This window comes from Cynoglossus semilaevis, chromosome 12, assembly GCF_000523025.1.
Source record: "Cynoglossus semilaevis isolate Cse_v1.0 chromosome 12, Cse_v1.0, whole genome shotgun sequence".
Classification (NCBI taxonomy): Eukaryota; Metazoa; Chordata; class Actinopteri; order Pleuronectiformes; family Cynoglossidae; genus Cynoglossus; species Cynoglossus semilaevis.
The window spans coordinates 8,344,989-8,362,948 of record NC_024318.1 but is presented as its reverse complement, the minus strand read 5'-3'; the positions used below and the strand labels follow the sequence as shown (position 1 = coordinate 8,362,948).

The window sequence follows — 17,960 nt, the reverse complement described above, 5'->3', positions numbered from 1 at the left end:
TGAGTGAAACCATGGCAACAGACCAGACAAATATATAGGGGACCTCAGTTCGAGTTGCTTTAGCTCAGTGGAAATCAGTGCACGTCTCGGTGTACTGTCAGAGTGGGAAGTTTTCTTTTCTCAAAGGCCTTCCCACATCTGTCTGACACGGACCTGCAGGCACTGACAGACTTGTCAAGTGAGGAAATAAAAAAGTGTTTACATCAGCGTGGCTGGTGCGTTCTGTGGGTTTGTAAAGATACTTTAATTAAATCTTGACAAACATAATCACCAGAAAGACAGCCACAGTTGCTTGTTAACATCATGACTCTGTGTTCGAGGCAGGCGGAGACAGATGTTTTTCTGTGAGTGTGTGTCTGTGTGCGCTGCAGTGAGCAGGAACGAGTGAGGCGAGAGTCTTCGGCTCGTTTGTCTAATCTTCTTCCCTCTGGCAGTTAAAAACCACAGTCGTCCACCACCGCAGCAGCATGCAGTCAGAAAACTACCGTGTTACTCTGAACGACGGTGAAAAGATTTCCTGAAACACGATCGACCGTTGGTGTCACCGTGAATCAAAACACAGAGTCACGTGGACCGGTTCCCATTTGTCATTATTAAAGGATGAACGTCGGCCTCATGAATCACTGCTTCATGGTAGAGTGAGTAACAAGCACTGCCTGCAGTAGTATTTCACTGGGCGTAGTACAAAGGTCAGGCTGCAACAAAAGCTTTTCAAATGGTTTCATTTCTGCCCAAAACATCTTTGTTCACAACATTTTCAACATACCAGTTGGTGCTGCCAGGCCACCAGGAGCAAGACGACTTTTTTGGGTTTGTTGTCTTCCTCCTGATTAAATGTACTGTACTGTACTGTACTGTACCACGCCCTCTTTATCGATTGTACTTCTCATTTAATCTGCGTCCTTCCTTACGATCGTTCCTCACGTCCTCCGTTCGCTCCGAGGAACACAATCCAGTTGATGCTTCGGCCCTGAGTTTTTATTCCTTTTTATTAGAGAAAGATATTTGTTTGCCTCCTGCACCGTTCCACGTGTCATATTCAGCTGTATTTTAATATTTGGAGCCGTATCCAGAGTACAGCTGGCTTCTTATTGTGTCTTATCCCTGTCTTTTTTCTGTCTTCCTTTAAATCTAGAACTGAAACAGTCAGATTACAGATCAAATGAATGGGATTTTGTCAATTTCTGTTCTCCCAAATGTCCTGTTTTCATTTCTCCCTGGTGGCTTGTTCCAGTAATTACGTGTGAACTGAGCTGATCGAGTTGCTTCAACAAGGTCTTGTGCAAAGTCAACCGATAGCTCAGCGGGTCCGACGCCAGTTTGATATCAGATCTGAGACCGTGCGCTGGCTCTCAGATGAACTCAGGTTTGATTGAGGCAGATCAACATTCCTGCAGGGCCAGGTCGGCTGTGGTGAAAGTCCAAGTCACTCACTCAGGGTGTTTCAGACGTGTTGCACAGAAAGATGACTTTTTCGTGAGTGTTTTTGAACAGATATTTATTTGCATTTGAATATTCCAATTTAAAGTAGTAGGTTTGGGATTTTTTTCTCATTTCCTGTCATGTTGGAGGAGGACAAAACCTCTTTGAATCAACTCCCCAGAGTGTGTTTGGGTATTTGTCTGTGAGATTCTCAACTTGCGGTTAAGTCAATATACGAGTGCTGTTTGCTGTGGCTCGAGGCCCAGGGAAAGTGGAGATAAAAAAAAACATGGTGAGCACGGAGACAAATCCTCTGCATTGGTTTTTTGTATGTGTTACATGAACATGTAAGACGGAGGTCATTCTGAGACACATGCTCGCTGTGCTAAACATTCCAAATGCTGCTTCATATCAACATACAGATGGAAAGTTAGTGTAATAACAATGTTGGTTTGGATGGTACTTTTTGTGTTTGTGTAGACTAAACACTGGGCCAGACTGGGACAGCGTTTGATGAAGTGTAAGAACTGTTGAGGGTGAACTCCGTTTCACAGCTCAGGCGACGATTTTATTACGAAACCACAGAAACCAGCGAAACCTGAAAAGTGCTTCATGATGCTGCCTGAACGACTCGTGAGGACACGAGGGGAAAAAATAGAAACCACAGTAATAGTCTGCGGTGTTTTCTTTAGTTTCTCTTTTTTTCTTCCCATCGCGGCATCAATATCAACCTCTCTGACGTTTCTGCAGCGAAGGCTTCAAATACAAACTGGCAGTTTGGCGAGAAACGGAAACCGAGGTCATTTCGCTGAAATAAATATTCAGTGGCGAAAGAAATGTGAAAGAGTCCACAGTATATGATTATATTTTATATTTGTGTGCGCATGTACATTTGTGTGGGTCGTTATTACGATTCCCCGCTGCAGCCAAGTTATTATTTTTCTGCTGAAGTGCACATTCAGACACATCTGAAGACCACGACATGCTGTAACACCGCTTTCATTACGTTCTCAGTGTGAATAGGACTGAAAACGTGGAGCCATGAATCAGATTTGAATGTAACAACCCCGTAATTTTACTCACTTGGTTTGAAGCCCCTGGAAAACCAAAATACAATCAGTCAAAACCCAGACTCGATATCTGTCCTCTCCGTCTAACCAGATGACACTGAACTGTACGCTATAAATTCACCGCAAACCACGGCTACCAATACAACAGACACACTGTATGAAATTCATCTTCATGATGTCACACACAATCTCCTGGAGTTAATAGAGAAGAATTGCTGATTTGTCACTGACAAAGTATCATTTTTATTTGTTCAGTGGACGTCATCTTCAACCGTCACGTGCCAAAAAGTTAACTCAATCATCGTAGCTAGCTGGTCATGTGACCTAACAAACTGCAAACGCATGGAAAAACAGACATGACTTATAAGGATGACGCCAAATTGACTGGTTTCTGAAGCTTCTCTTTTACACATTGAACCAGACCTTCACCATCAATCAGTTACATTTAAACCAATCATAACTAATGGTCAGTTCACCACTGCTGCTGCTGTTGTTGTTGTTGTTGTTGTTGTTGTTCTCAGTTGAATCTGACATCCTTGGGCAGTCATCCATCTCCAAGCCTTTCATCCTTGAATGATTGACAGGAGGCTGGAGCCAGTCCAGACAGTCCTTGGCCGAGGCCGGGCTACAGTCTGGACAGTTTGTTAGTCCATCACAGAGCTGTGGACTGTGACGCATTCTATCAAAGACAGGAAATTAAAGCGATTTACAACATCACAGATCTATTATCAGTGCAGTGGAGAACGTCATGTTGTTCTTCTGTTAAGCTCTTGAATCAGTCCGAGTGTGAAGACCCTCACAGCACCACACGTGCCTGACTGTGTGTGTGTGTGAAAGCCTGGAGGAGATAACACACGAGCGGATGTTCACATGCATGAAGAAAAACGACTTGAACACAAACGCTTTTCCTGCCAGGAATCTGTGCCAGTGCAGGATTAGATATGCTTTCCGTTTTTCTTTTTTTTTTCTCAAATCCACTTTTGAACGGACTCAACCAGGATCCTGACAAACATATCACTTTGTGCCGTTGTCGTTTCCTTCGAGGCTTTTTCATGTTATTTTTGGAAATCGTTCTCCATTATTGAACTCTTTTGTGTCTTTTGTGAATATATCTGTCTGGATTTCCATTCCATCTCTGTGTGATTTCATGTCTCTCTTCCTCCAGGGAACTTGAAGAGTTGTGACAGTTGGAGTGAGTCACAAATGACGGTGTTAGGAGAATTTATAAAATAAAGATTTTGTTTTTAATGCTGCCAAAACTAATTCATATTCCGGGACAGACGAGGGGAGGCTGTTAGGATGAGTTCAGATTTGTAAGTCAAACTCACATTTAAACCTCATCAATAATAAATAAACGGAACACATTTCCGTTCTTAAAAGTAAAGTGAAAGTGGCGACGTGGAATCTTAAGTGCGATCTGTTCCATTTTTAATGCCAGCGCTCTTTGATGGTGAATTTCAGGGTGACCAGGTGCAGCATGACCTTTTCAATAAAACATGAACTCTGAGTGTAAATAATGTAACTATCGGTGTGAGAATCTGTTCTCACTGTAGTACTGATATAATCTTGGTTAAAAAACAGTTTCAATTTCACTTTGAATGTTGGTTGTACCAGTAAAAGGCCAAAGGCCAAAATGTACAACATTTATATCTATAAATAATTCTCATTTCTGTTCATGAAATGTATAAACAAAAACATTTTTCCTTAACCTTAGAAGCTGCACCTTTAAATGTTTTGGTTTTCATCTAAATATCTGCTCTGTTCAGGTTTTTCACTTAAAACCAATTTATAAAAAAACACATTTTTATGCCAATTAAACTCTGTAATGACGGGGTGTGAAGACTTGACCTTGGAGACAGGAGGAAACGACACTGACTTCATGCATTAATAGAAATTCATCACATATAATTAGCTCTCCTGCCTGCTTCTATCTGCCCTCCCGCAGTTACAGGCACACGTGCACGTGCACGCGCCTGCCCAGTCTCTCTCTCTCCCTCTCTCTCTCTCTCTCTCTCCCCCCTCTCGGTGTAGTCGTGTTGAACCCCACTAACTCAGCCCACAGCTGTCGTGTTCTGCTCGGGACAGACCCTGCTGCAGCCTCTCACTGCATTATGGCGACAGAGGTGAGGAAATTCTGCTCGTTCCATATAAAAACGACGTGTTTATAACCGGTGTCACGTTTGCTGTAAAATGCGAGCCCGTGAACTGAACGTGTGTTTCTGACTGCTGCCGTGTTGTCGCGGTTCGTCGGGGTGTTTTCTTTTCCCACCAAACCCGCCAGTCTGTAGAAGTGAAGTCCAGCAGCAGGTCAGAGTCGTCATCTGATGACTTAGTTTTGCTACTTTAGCCGCTGCTCAGTCCAGCCGCGTCACGTATGTGAACAGAAACGTAAACGTGGTTTAATATTTCTTGTGAGTAACTTGGTAAAAGTAGAGCTCGAGCATCAGCACCATGGACAGGGACAGTCTGCGTCCTCCTCTCACATACTGTACGTAAACATTACATAGATCAGGCTCTAATGAACCTCTATTGTCGTACAGAGTTGTCCCTACACTAATCACTAGCAGTGTATGGTGTCGGCTTCATCTACAGCCACACACTCTACTTCATCTGTGTTGGTTTTTATTACAAATAGTCAGAATGTGATGGATATAAATGTCAATTATGAACGCATTCAGCTGCAGATGTGATCAGTGGTTGGATCATTGCCAGCTGTTAGTTGTATTTGTCAGATCAAGAGATGGAAATTCATGGCTTTAACCCTTGAACGACTGCTTCTGAAAACAAGTTTGATTTGAAATTGTTACATTTTACTGTTTAAAGTTTTTTGTTGCAGATAAAAGTAATAGAAGAAACTTTTCACACGAACTGTTTCAGTGAACTGGATGTTTAACAATGAAGTAACACGATAACAGGATGATCTGAAGAGTGAAGTAAAGTTTTGGTCATTTTCACAAAAGAAGTTAAGATATATGTGAGGTTTATGTTTTTACAGCATCTCTGGCTCCGCCCCCTTCACTCCTCCGCCTCAGTGTCCTTGTGGACACACTGCTGAAGGTGTAGCTGCCTCATGTATCACTGTCATGATTTTACAAACTGGTGTGTTCACTAACAGGGCAGTGTACAGTAACGTAATGCTAGGACGACCTGTTAGCATCCAGCTAACGATGGAGCTGTAGGTACAAATCTGGTTTAGAATCTTGAACTGACCCGGACTAGTGATGATTTTTATCATCAGCCGCTGGTCCTTGGCACAGTGACCTTGTTTTGTCAGATTTCATGTCAAAGTGAAATCTGTTCCACACGTGTGTGTGCACCAAACCTCATATGTACAAAACGTCACGTGCACTAGCAAAAGCAGGTTGCATGTCCAAGGCTCATCATTTATCCATGACATATCTAAGGTGAAGAAGATGCAGCAGCCTCTCTCTCTCTCTCTCTCTCTCTCTCTCTCTCTCTCTCCCTGAGTGTTTTAGTGCCTCTCGCTCTTTTTTTTTTATTACGACTCATTCATTTATTTATTGTGTACTAAGTCAGCGTATGCAGTAGCTCACAGAGCGGATGAAGTGTTGGTGCTGCAGCGACCGTCTCTGATCCTCGTGATTCTCTTCTCTGTGTCTGGCTCCAGTCCATCACTGTTAGATAAAAAGTATGTTGCAGGTTAATGAAAGGTTAGGGAGTATTTTAAGAGCTTGGCTCTAATTCAGCTGAATACTGAACTCCACCCAAGTACAGAGTATGCACAAAGTTTCCTTCTCTAAGTTCCCCATCTTCCTCCTCTAGCGTTTATGGAAATGAATTGTTTTGTCAACGCTTTTTAAAATCCAGTAATTTATGGTTTTCTGGGGGAATCAAAGTCATAACATTCATAAAAAAAATCATAATTAAAGTTTCTTATAATAATCTGTAAACTGAGGAGTGAACAACACAGACCTTATATGGTTTTAAAGGGACATGTTTGGTGCAGTATTTGAACCCTCTCTCTGTGAAACCCTAGTCCCTACAGCGACCCCTGACGAAGCAGAAAATCTGAACGTAAAATAATCCTTGTAAAATGAAACCCATTTTTTTCTGTCAAGAACAACATCTCATCATGACCATTATTTTTTACATTATATAGAAATATGTAAATAAAACGAGGTGTGGACAGAAGGGAAAGACAGAGAATGAAAATACAAAGCGTCATGGCAGGCGGCTGTAGTTGGTGTGACACTGATGTTGCTGTCTGTCTGGCCCTGTGCTTTATTTAGACCCAGGTACAGACTCTATTGGAACTGTTTCCCTCCCACTCAGAGCAGTGGCAGCAGCTCAGCAGCAGCAAACATGTTTCTCTGGGTCTCAACGTTCCACTGTGGAAGATTTAATGTTGAAGTTATGGAATATTTAACTTTACTGACAGAAAACAGAGAATGTTTCACTCAAGGACTCACATCTCATCATCTGATGCAGGAGGACATTTGTGAGACATAAACCAAACCATCAAAAATATATATTTTGAACAAAGTTCAAACCATCAAAAATATATATTTTGAACTAAGTTTAAAAGTAATATATATATATATAAAAATAAATACATTTATCAGTATTCATTTGTTTTAACAATTACTAGACATTTCAGTTGCTGTGGTTGCTAGTTTAAATCCCTTTTTTTGTTCATGTTCAGTATTTCTGTGAGGATAAATATTTTGCACATTTCTGTGTTTATACTTTTACATTTTTTATATTTTGACAGTTTTTACTGTTTTCCATTTCTTCAAAGCACATGGTTTAAACCAAAACCTTAAAACCCAGTTCTTTTACCAGTTAACCTGTAAATACAGACACAGATTCACCGTGTGACCTTTTTGACCTTTGTGAATTTTACTTCCACTTTGTCTCAACATTTTGCAGAGGTCGTTACCATGACTGTGACGTGGTCCTGATCTGTACCCCCACAGACATCCTCAGTCACCAACTCCTCTAAATCCTAATGAGTCGTCCTCCAGGGCCACACATCCAAACCCGAATAAATAAAACTCAATCACATGCCGTTAATTGCTTCTTTTATTAGAGCGACTCGTTTGTTGTTGCGGCCTGGAGGCAGCAGGGGGCGGAGTGGGGGAGGGGGGCTGTGACAAAGGCAGGGGAAGGCAACAAGCAGGATATTTAAAGCTCTGGCAGTGGGGAAGATCTAGTGGCAGTGGGACTGTTTTGGCTGCTGGCAGATGGAAATAGCAGCTTGAATGTTATTCCTGGTTGTGAGAGATACTCTCCACACAGACACAGAGCGGCGGCTCTGCGCCGCGTCTGCTTTTCTGGGAATTCTCTCGGCTCTCAGGGCCGTTACATGCAGGTTCTCTGCAGAACAATCACTCTGCAGGACGGAACACAAGGTGCCTTTGGTGTCGAGGAGATAAAATTGAGCGAGTTCACGTTGGAGCCGCTCGCTGTTGAGTTTGGACAATTGGGCTGTAATCTAATTATTTCAGAAATCATTACAAACCCTTCGTCCTTGGCGTTTTTTCTTATACTTTCAACCTGTTTCATCACTCCCCTGCTTTTCCTCCCTTCATCCCCCCCATTCCCCCCCTCTGCCGCTGCTTTATCTCTAATTACCCTCTCTTGGGGCAGAGTAATTTAGATCAGCAGGGGGATAAGTAACACCGTGGCAGTAGCTCTTAGGTTGTGTGCTTTCCAGTGGAAATGTGTTTTGGGTGGTGAAACACCAGGGCGGCGGCTCTCCGCCGCGTCTGCTTTTCTGGGAATTCTCTCGGCTCTCTCAGGGCCGTTACATGCAGGTTCTCTGCAGAACAATCACTCTGCAGGACGGAACACAAGGTGCCTTTGGTGTCGAGGAGATAAAATTGAGCGAGTTCACGTTGGAGCCGCTCGCTGTTGAGTTTGGACAATTGGGCTGTAATCTAATTATTTCAGAAATCATTACAAACCCTTCGTCCTTGGCGTTTTTTCTTATACTTTCAACCTGTTTCATCACTCCCCTGCTTTTCCTCCCTTCATCCCCCCCATTCCCCCCCTCTGCCGCTGCTTTATCTCTAATTACCCTCTCTTGGGGCAGAGTAATTTAGATCAGCAGGGGGATAAGTAACACCGTGGCAGTAGCTCTTAGGTTGTGTGCTTTCCAGTGGAAATGTGTTTTGGGTGGTGAAACACCACACTCAGCAACAACATCATTTAAACAGGATGTCTTTGGTAGTAAAACTGCAATTTAACCGATTGGACAACAAAAAGCTAAACGTGCTGCACTTGTCGTGGCTGAGATACTGAGATATTGACTCTCACTGTAACTACAGAACAGGCAGTGTTTTATGGCTGCAGCCTGAGCCCAGCAGAGAAGGAGTTCTTCTTTTTGAACAATAATATTGTTGGAGGAAATGAGTGATTCTGCTTAGATTCAAATATTCAACATCAATATGAAGATATTTTGGGCACAGATTTGACACTTGTGTGTGTTGTTCTCTCTTCTGTTTGCAGTTCCACAACCTACAGGAGCTGAGGCACAGTGTATCACTGGTAACTAAGGTGTTCATACAGAGAGACTACTGCGAAGGGACCGTCTGCCGCTTCCAGACCAAGTTCCCGTCAGAGCTTGACACCAGGGTCAGTACACAGGCAGACACTAACACTCAACACTTCCATGCCCCAGTGGCTGTACCACTTCAAGATTCACGCCAAACAAAAGTCTCGTAGGGTTGGAGTCTGGACTGTGATGATTGAAAATTATGCAACAATTTACATTTAAATGAGGCTTTCATGATGTGACTGAAATGGAACGAAAAATATTTCTTCTTGACAAAACACAGTCAGTAAGATGATTTTTTAAAAGTTCATTATACAGGGAACCAGAATTGATTACATCATTTTTAAAATACCTGCTTATATATACTGTAATTATACAGGGAACCAGAATTGATTACAGCATTTTTTAAAAGACCTTTACTTATATAAAATACATTTCTGTGTAATTATTAATTAATGGTGTTTTAATGCAGTATTTCCTCCTCCAAATGTCAAAGTCATTGCAGCTGAAACCTGGACTCTGAGCTCTAATTTCTCTCTGTTTTTGATTTCATTAACAAATTTCGAGGATGCAGATGGTTCGTTTGGCCATTCACACACACACTTCACTCACTTATGTTCCTGTGTCTGTGTGTGTCCTCACATCTCTACCGTGTGTGTGTGCTGTTGAACAGATTGAGCCAACCCTGCTGGAGGAGACGGTGAAGACCTTGAACTCTTATTATGCGGAGGCTGAAAAAATCGGGGGTCAGTCGTACCTGGAAGGATGTCTGGCCTGTGCAACGGTTTACATAATCTTCCTGTGTATGGAGACACGCTACGAGAAGGTAATAAACACGAGATCTTCTAACTGTGCAGGGATGACTGTGCATAATCAGTCAGTCAGATATTTCCTTCAGACCAAACCAAAGTGTTGGTATCAGGTGAAGAAAGACTGGTTTTCACTGCTCTCTCTAAATCTACTTAAGAACTAAAAAACACAAGTCGTTGCTGTTTTACAACCCTGTTGGTTGATGACTGGAGTCACTCAACAGTCGGTCAGTTCAGTCTGATTCTCCTCTTCTGGACACACCAGACAGTTTTGATTGGCCACAGATCTGCATGACTGCAGGCAGGACAGTCCTGTGTCCACAGGGGACTCCTTTTTCCTTCTGCTCTTACTTCATTCTGGGAAAACTCCAGAATCCAGGTCTCAGAACAAGCTTTGGGAGAAGACGGGACTGCACACACACACAGCAGATTCCATCCCTGATGTGGAGTCTCCTGTGTGTTTCCAAAGTCAATTTCACATTCATCATATTCATTAACAGCTGGTTGTCATAAATCCCTAGGCTAATTTACTGCCTTATTTGTCCAATTGTAATGATTTCCTGTTCTCTATCTCTCACATATGACTTATATTGAGTGTCCTCATAACAAACTCTGGATTGTGAAGGTCAAAACATGTTATTTACACAAACCCACGGGGGACAGCTGAAGGAAAGAACAGGAAATAAGTCTGTGCTTTTCTCCTGTGTGTTCTTGGTGGCAGATGTCCATCCATTGATTTCCACTACATTTACCTGAGAGACAGAACCCTGTGAGCCTGTGGGCAGGACGTGACATGACATTTACCTTGGGCCCTGTGTGTCCCACTTAAGAAGAAGCACTTGATTAAACTGCTGCGCAGCTTTGTTTGTTTGTTTGATTCGAGCGAGATTCTTTGATTCTTGTGTGCAGTCCAAGTCCCAGCATGCCGTTCTGCTCCTTTGTCTTGTTGCATTTTGTAAACATTTCTTTATCAGAGGGCAGCGGCAGTGTGAGCGAGAAGTAAAAAAGAACGGAGCTGAACGCAGAAAGACGCAGGTCGGAGGCTGCCTTCATCTTCCTTCATCTTCCTTCATCTTCCTTCATCTTCCTTCATCTTCCTGTCAGCTGGGCGCCGCTCCACTGACTTCATCAAATCAGAGAGTTGTTTATTTACTTGTTTAACATGACTTGCTTAACCCTGGATGAAGGACAACAGCACAGCCGACAATTAAATAAACCCACCCAAGTTGTGCACATAGTTGTGTAAGTGCTGATAAAGAGGCCACACACCATCATCCTGCACAGTCACTGGACTTGTCAAATCAAAGAGCGCTGATTGCTGCAGCCAGTACGTGTTGGAGCAGATCCACACACTCACACACACACACACTCACACACACATGCAGGAATCTTTGACGCACTTCAGCGTCCCTTCTTTGGAAGTGTGTTGTTAACTGGCAGCGACTCACGCCTGCAGCCGTACAGTCCTGATGCTCTGAACCTTCACGCTGGACTTGGTGCCATAAACACACCACGGTGACTGTGAAGCAGACTGTGACACACGCTGTTTCCCAGGATCTAGACACATTCCATGATACACACTGGGAGGCCAGTCACACACACGCACACACACACACACACACACGCGGGTCACAGCAGCTTGAATCCTTGGCTGTCACAGTGTTAGGCTGTAGAGGGTTGAACTCCAGGGTTGGATCGCTCTTAAAAAGACAGACACAGTTCCGTCTGCAGTGAAAATCTGTGAAAACAAACTGTCGAGGTTCCCAGCCAAATATTGATTTGTATTTTGAGGGGGTGTAATCACACAGGCTGTGTGCGTGTCTTGCATTCCAACACATCCTCAGTGATCTCATCACACCTGAACCGTGTCTGCCTGATTTGCATATAAATAAACAGCATTTATGTGCTGGGTTTTTTCCACTTTGACACTCGGAGGTAGATGCAGTAAACAAGGTTGGCCTGGTGGTTTAATCCTGTTCCATTGGGAGTTAGCCATGACCACTGGTCAGTAGCCCTGCCGTGGACTGGTCAGCTGGGAATGTATGTAGTGTATCATGCATTTGCCTCACAGCAGCTGGGATTAGCTGCAGTTTACTCTGACCCTGAAAAGGATGAAGGTGAAGAAGATGAATGAACAAATGAACTTAGAAACACACTTGTTGACGACTAAGAGTGAGATATAACAGCTTTCTTTTTACTTCTGTACTGTAGGCTGAGTCAGTGCTGGGCTCATGCTGGTTGAGAAGGTATGGATGGATGTAAATATTCAGTGAGTTTGTATTCCCTCAGTGTGACCCACAATGCATTTGTGTCTAGTTTATATTTATTGTATGTATCATTGCTGTCAGAGGGTTGCAGGTTTGAATCCCTGTCCTGTGTGTTTTAGCTCCCTGGACTATAAATCAGTCAGTCTGGTGTTAATCACTGGAGTGGTTCATAAATAGGTTAAACACTGAGCTCAATTCCCCCCAGGGAAATAATGGAGTGCTGCAAATTAAGAATGTAATTAAGTTAAATGTATGTACTCAGAGCCGTCCACCAGGATTCAGTCGAGATTAAGTTAAATGTATGTACTCAGAGCCAGGATTCAGTCGATACATTTTGTCAGCAGAGCTGCAGCTCTGACTGCAGTAAATTTGTCCATCCTGTTATTTTCTCAGCTTTAACGAAGAAAAACAAAACAAAACACAGGAATCAACAACACCTGCAGTCTGGTTGTTTCTCATGCCTTTATCCTCCTCTCTGTACAGTATTTCAGAGTCAACTATATTTGCTGCTGCCCCTGAAGCTGTAACTGACCTTTGACCCCTCAAAGAAGCACTGCTGCAGTAGTGTGTTGCTGTGCACTGTTGTAATCTCTCAAGGCAGAATGTGCTGCACTGACCTTCAGATAACTCGTCAGGCTGAAGAAATATTTCATCATGAACGTGAACCACCAGTTTGTAAACTTTACATTAAAAAATAATAATGAAACTGAAACTTCTGCAACCCCCACCCAAATTTTGAAAAAAAAAGTTTGAATTAATACTTAAAGCATTTAACTATCCACTCCTGATTCATTGTGTTGCATTACTGCCACCTGCTGTGAATCTGTGAATATTTTGATTCAAAATGATTGTGCGGTTTATTGTAGAAGGCAATTCCTACATGCTTTCCATTTAAATACGATTCATTGTTTTTATGCTCATGGATTTAATCACATGTGACTGACAATAATGTGACATAAGATCAGCTCTACGAAAGAATATTTAAATCTGTGCGAGGAAGTATTTTTTTCTTTTTATATTTCACCACTAAATCTGAACAATTCACAGACACACACACTTGTGCTCTCGTTAGTGAATATTTAATGGCAGCCACCGAATGATGAGCTCTGAGTTTGGCGTCTGATTAATGTTACAACGAGCTGAGAGTTTCCTCCGTGGACACGAGGCCCGCTGAAGCTCAGCTGAGCTAATTGACACGGTTCAACAGTGTGTGGGAGAGGAGCGTCACATCAGCACATCAGGCTGAATATGATTACGCTGCTGTAACGATAGCTGCTCATTTAGCACGGCTGGACATCAGTCTGCAGTCGTTCGCTTGTAATCACTTCAAACCCGTCTGGCGGAGCACGGCTGGTGTAAAACACTGTTCTATTCTCCAGCGTATAAAGTTGTTGGAAGACAGAAAAATACGCAGTAAGTTTTCTTTGAACGGCGCTGCCACAGCAGCTTCACTGTCAGCTCTGTCGGTTGTGTAAAACTGACTTGGGAAACTGGGAACTGGGTCCAGTGGCATTGCAATCTAAATAAACCCTCCACGTTTTATTCAGTGATTCCAAATTGCTCCGACAGTTAACCAAGGCATGACATTTAGCCCAAGAGAGCCATTGTTGGAATTAGGAACTGAAGCTTCTAAATGGAAAACTTCAGAAGGAGAAGAAAAAAAAAAAACTGCAGCTCGTCAGTTTCAGTAATTCAATTCATGCAGCTTTGCTCAACATGAGTGGCTTGGAACAGTGCATGAAAAAAAGTCATTGCTGTACTTAGAGCATAATGGAATTACTCTGAGTTTAGTTTACAATGTGGAGGGAAAATAAAGACGGGTCGTGATTTGAGAGATTTGGTATCATGTACCGTAGGCTAACTACGTGTATACGGGCCACAAAAATCATTCCTTCCATTTTTCATTTTTTCCAGCAGAGAGCGTACAGTTAACATTCACTTCTTCAGCTGACTGGTTATTACTGTATATGTTCCACAGGGGTCTCTGTAAAAACACGTTTAAATGATGGATTACCTGTTGCATTAAACAGCATGTTTGGATTTTCATTCCAATTGTGCAAATGAAAACCGGGCCGTGTTCAAACCCATTCTCCTCTGTCTTGTTCTGCTCCAGATCCTGAAGAAAATCTCAGGCTACATCCAGGAGCAGAACGAGAAGATCTACGCTCCTCGAGGTCTGCTGCTCATGGACCCCATCGAGAGAGGCATGAGGGTGGTATCCTTTACTCACCAAGATAAATATCCCGGACGGAACGGTCAGACATAAATAAGATGGATGGAAGAGCAGGGCAGCTGAAGGTTTGGAGGATTCATGAATTAATACGATTAATGAGTTCATGTCACCGCAGGGAGGATTTGAAACTGCAGGAAACGTTGTCAAATAAATAACTCTTCCTCGTTAATTACCACTGAGCTGCCTCGAGCGAAGCAGCGCTGCTACTGTAGAGGCGCTGTTCAGGGGTAAAAATAAACCACGTCATGCTCCATTAAATGCCTTGATACAAAGAGGTATGAAAGGCTGATGGGGTTAATTATTGTTATTATTTCAGAATTAGACGCTGGAAATAATGTGGCTGTAAAAAATCTGTCTTTTATCAAAGTCCTCACAGCTCGTCTGTGGTGTCAGTCAGACTGAACGCAGCCCCGGTGCTGGGCAGAGGCAGGAGCAGAGAATGTGTCCAGTGGACCATCAAACAGGGCTGGACCAAACTGGCTGAAGAAACAGGCTCCAACTGAGTGGGGCCAACCATTTACCAGCACTTATTAGTCATCTCACTACCGTACAATATGGTCTCTGTGAAGGCTGCTGGAGACTTCAGTGTCTTTTTGTCCTCCAGGTTTCTTCAATATATATCAGGTTAAAGGTTAATGGCCCAACCACCAAGATGATAGAGGTTTTGCAGGAACTGTCATTATGATAAAAAAAAAGAGGTTTTGCAGGAACTGTCATTATGATTAAAAAGAGAACAGAATTGTCATGTTGGAAGTCAGTGCAAAGATACACTTTTTATTCCTAAACGTACTCAAAATAACATTTCAAGCATAAAGCAACATAGGAAATTAAACCGCTCTGCAACTGTCATCCTTACATGGCTCTACTAGTTGTTAGCCAAGACCAAATGTGTCATCTGGAATTAAATACACGGTAAAGTCCTGTTAAAGCCGTTCATGTTGCATTGACCTTTGATCAAATAGCAGAATCCAATCGGGGGTCCTAAAATGTTTCCGTAGTGATCCATCCCTCCACCCCCTGCCCAACCCCGAGTCACAAAATTCTACTGAATTTTATCGAAAACTCTGTTATTCCTGGTTTTACAAATACAATAAAAATAATAATCAATTTCTCCACTGAGTCTTGACCAAGAAAAGAGCCTGATTAAGCCAAGCATACGCTCTGGTTGGGGGGTTTTGCCCCTACTTTGAGATCCAGTGGTTTAATGTCATTATCCCTCAAGTTTAGTTTTTCACTGCTGGGTTTCATCCACGACAGAAACAGCTGTATTTGAATATCGACCACAGTTTTTGTGAAATAACGTCTTTTGCACATTTCAGTTTCAACTCGTCTTATTGGGATTCATCATATGTGAACGGCCGAGTCCATGGAATGTCCCGGTCCAGTTCTGGGGAAAACGGCATTAGTTTGAACAGTCCTGATGTATCAAATGTGGCAGCTTGTCTCGTTTGCTTTATTTTAAAATCAAACACAAGATGCTGTTGTGTTTTTTTTTTCATGGAAATGGCTGCTGATCAACATGCATGCATTTTTAGACCAGTGCAGAAAGCCAGCTTTACACTACACCCACGGTAAAACTGAATGTGACAGGATAGTTGGTTTAGATTCTCCGTTTTTTTTAAACTTCTCAAACTGTAGAAATGCTTTTCTTTTTTTTCTTTTTTCTTTGCTAAGATGACCCTTAACCCTGATTTTCCCAGCTAGAAATCAGCGTCTTTGAAGACCAAGGCTCGGGCAGCTCCAGCCCCAGCAGCAGCATGTCATCAGCAGGCAGCAGCGCTCGGTGACTGGAGGACCAGCGCCAGGGTTACGGGTTCCACTACAGGGGCAGCGGGACATTTACCAACATCCGCATGCTGAAGCATGAGAGCACCAGGTTCTGAAAACAAGCGGTGAGAAAAATGCATAGAGATGAGCCACATCATTCACGGTCTCCCTGCAGCAGAGGAATAACACACCACCTCTGGAACAAGAGCCGGTTTACACAAACACACTGGATACGCAACAGAATCAACACAAGTGCAACACAACCCACACAATAGCAATAGGCTCACGCAGGACGAGCCAACAATCATAGAGTCTGTATGGGGAATAGATTTCACTTTCCAGCAGCTATCCAAACCACAATAATCCTCCTCTTTTTTTTTCCCATTTTTCTTTTTTTTTCCATTCACCTTTTCTCTCATTCCTTCACGTCTCTTTCCATGAGTCACACTCATGTCTCTGGTAGTGGCGTGGGAGTGGAGTGGGGGGGATGGAAGGTGGGGTGGGGGGGGGGGGGGGGCGATGTCATTGTCATTGTCTCCATCTGTTGTTGCGTAGTTAGCATAGGTTTGTGCAGCATTTATTTAATCTGTGGAGAGAGAGAGAGAGAGAGAGAGCGAGAGAGAGAGAGAGAGACGTCTCGGTGAACGAATGCGTTCATGTCAGGTTGTTTAGGTCAGGCTTCTGTGAGTGCATGCAAATTGAGCCGCAGTAGGACTGCAGGGGTCGGCTGCAGCGCTCACACGTGTTTGGCTCGGTATCAAACAGCTGCACTGACTGTTAATGCCTCTGTTTGACGACGGCGTTCATGCAAACGCACACACAAGTGCACACACACTCCGCCCTGCTGCTAACACAGATGTGTGTGTAGACATGCATGCACATAATGTGTGGTGGCGTGGACGTCTTTGGCTTATCTCGAGACATCTTTACGCACATGCAGTATGCACACACACACACACACACAGATACGATCCCAGACTCTGGCAGCGACTAGCTAAAAATGTTCTCTGTGGTCTCAGCTCGTTGGGAACCCAAGAAAATGTAGGCAGGTCTTCAAGGATGAGTGCAGTGGGAGAAGAACCACATTCAGAGAGTTGGTTGTTTACTGTGGGAACGTTCCACAGGTCACTACATCAGACCAAGACTTTTACAGAGAGTCCAGGTTCGTTTGTGTCTTCTCTGACACCTCGGCAAAAAAGGTCGTTGATTTGAAAACACAACTGTAACTGCAGCTACAGCAGGTTTTTGAAATCATATATTAGCGTTATGTATTTATGGCTGTCAACATAAATGTAATAATTCGTTTATCCGTGGCCTGAGAAGGAGAACCTCGCGGTCTAATTAGAAATTCATGAGTCCTGTCTGACTCTTGTGTACAATGTGGGCCGGCTGATGAGACAACAGATTATACTGATAGAGGAAAAACTGCTGAGGCCGGAAGACAGAACACCCACACAGTGTCTCAGTAAAAACACGACCTCCAGAGAAAGAAAAAGAAGAGATAGAACGTTCCACTGTGTTCCACCGTGTGTTTTTACGTTGTCATGTTCATATTGGTTTTAAACCATTCCATTTGTTCCTTCTTTTAAACCCACCTAGAAATATCAGATCCATCCTGTTCAGGGTCCAGAGTAATGAGTTTAATCAGACTCGATATCGGTGCTTGTTTGGACGACACGATCCCACCCTGCTGCTGCTGACTTCAGTTGTGCTTGTGTTCCACCTCTGGTGCTTTTTCAACGCCTTCATGTTTCATCCCAGTGGAAAGGAAACCCGTCCTGGAGCTGAAGGACCGGTCCACGTTAAAAACAAGGAAGCTCATTGGACGATGTATAAAGACAGACGTAGATAAGCCGTCCTGTACATGTATGTGAA

General features: G+C 43.2%; 1 protein-coding gene across 2 annotated transcripts in view; it reads left to right on the top strand.

Annotated features, from left to right (window-relative positions):
• Nucleotides 1-4,533: 4,533 nt before the first annotated feature.
• golga7bb (golgin A7 family, member Bb) overlaps nt 4,534-17,960 on the top strand; it is a 29,227-nt gene continuing 15,800 nt past the window's right edge. The window contains exons 1-5 of one of the 2 annotated variants that reach the window (XR_001760903.2): nt 4,534-4,615; nt 8,964-9,089; nt 9,683-9,835; nt 14,199-14,300; nt 16,019-16,210. Coding sequence is in view for 1 of the 2 variants with exons in the window: in XM_008321882.3 (XP_008320104.1) it covers nt 4,604-4,615; nt 8,964-9,089; nt 9,683-9,835; nt 14,199-14,300; nt 16,019-16,105 (480 nt within the window). In the remaining variant the exon portion in view is untranslated. Of the gene's footprint in view, nt 4,616-8,963; nt 9,090-9,682; nt 9,836-14,198; nt 14,301-16,018; nt 16,536-17,960 lie in introns of those variants that run through there. The other variant, XM_008321882.3, reaches the window with a different exon arrangement.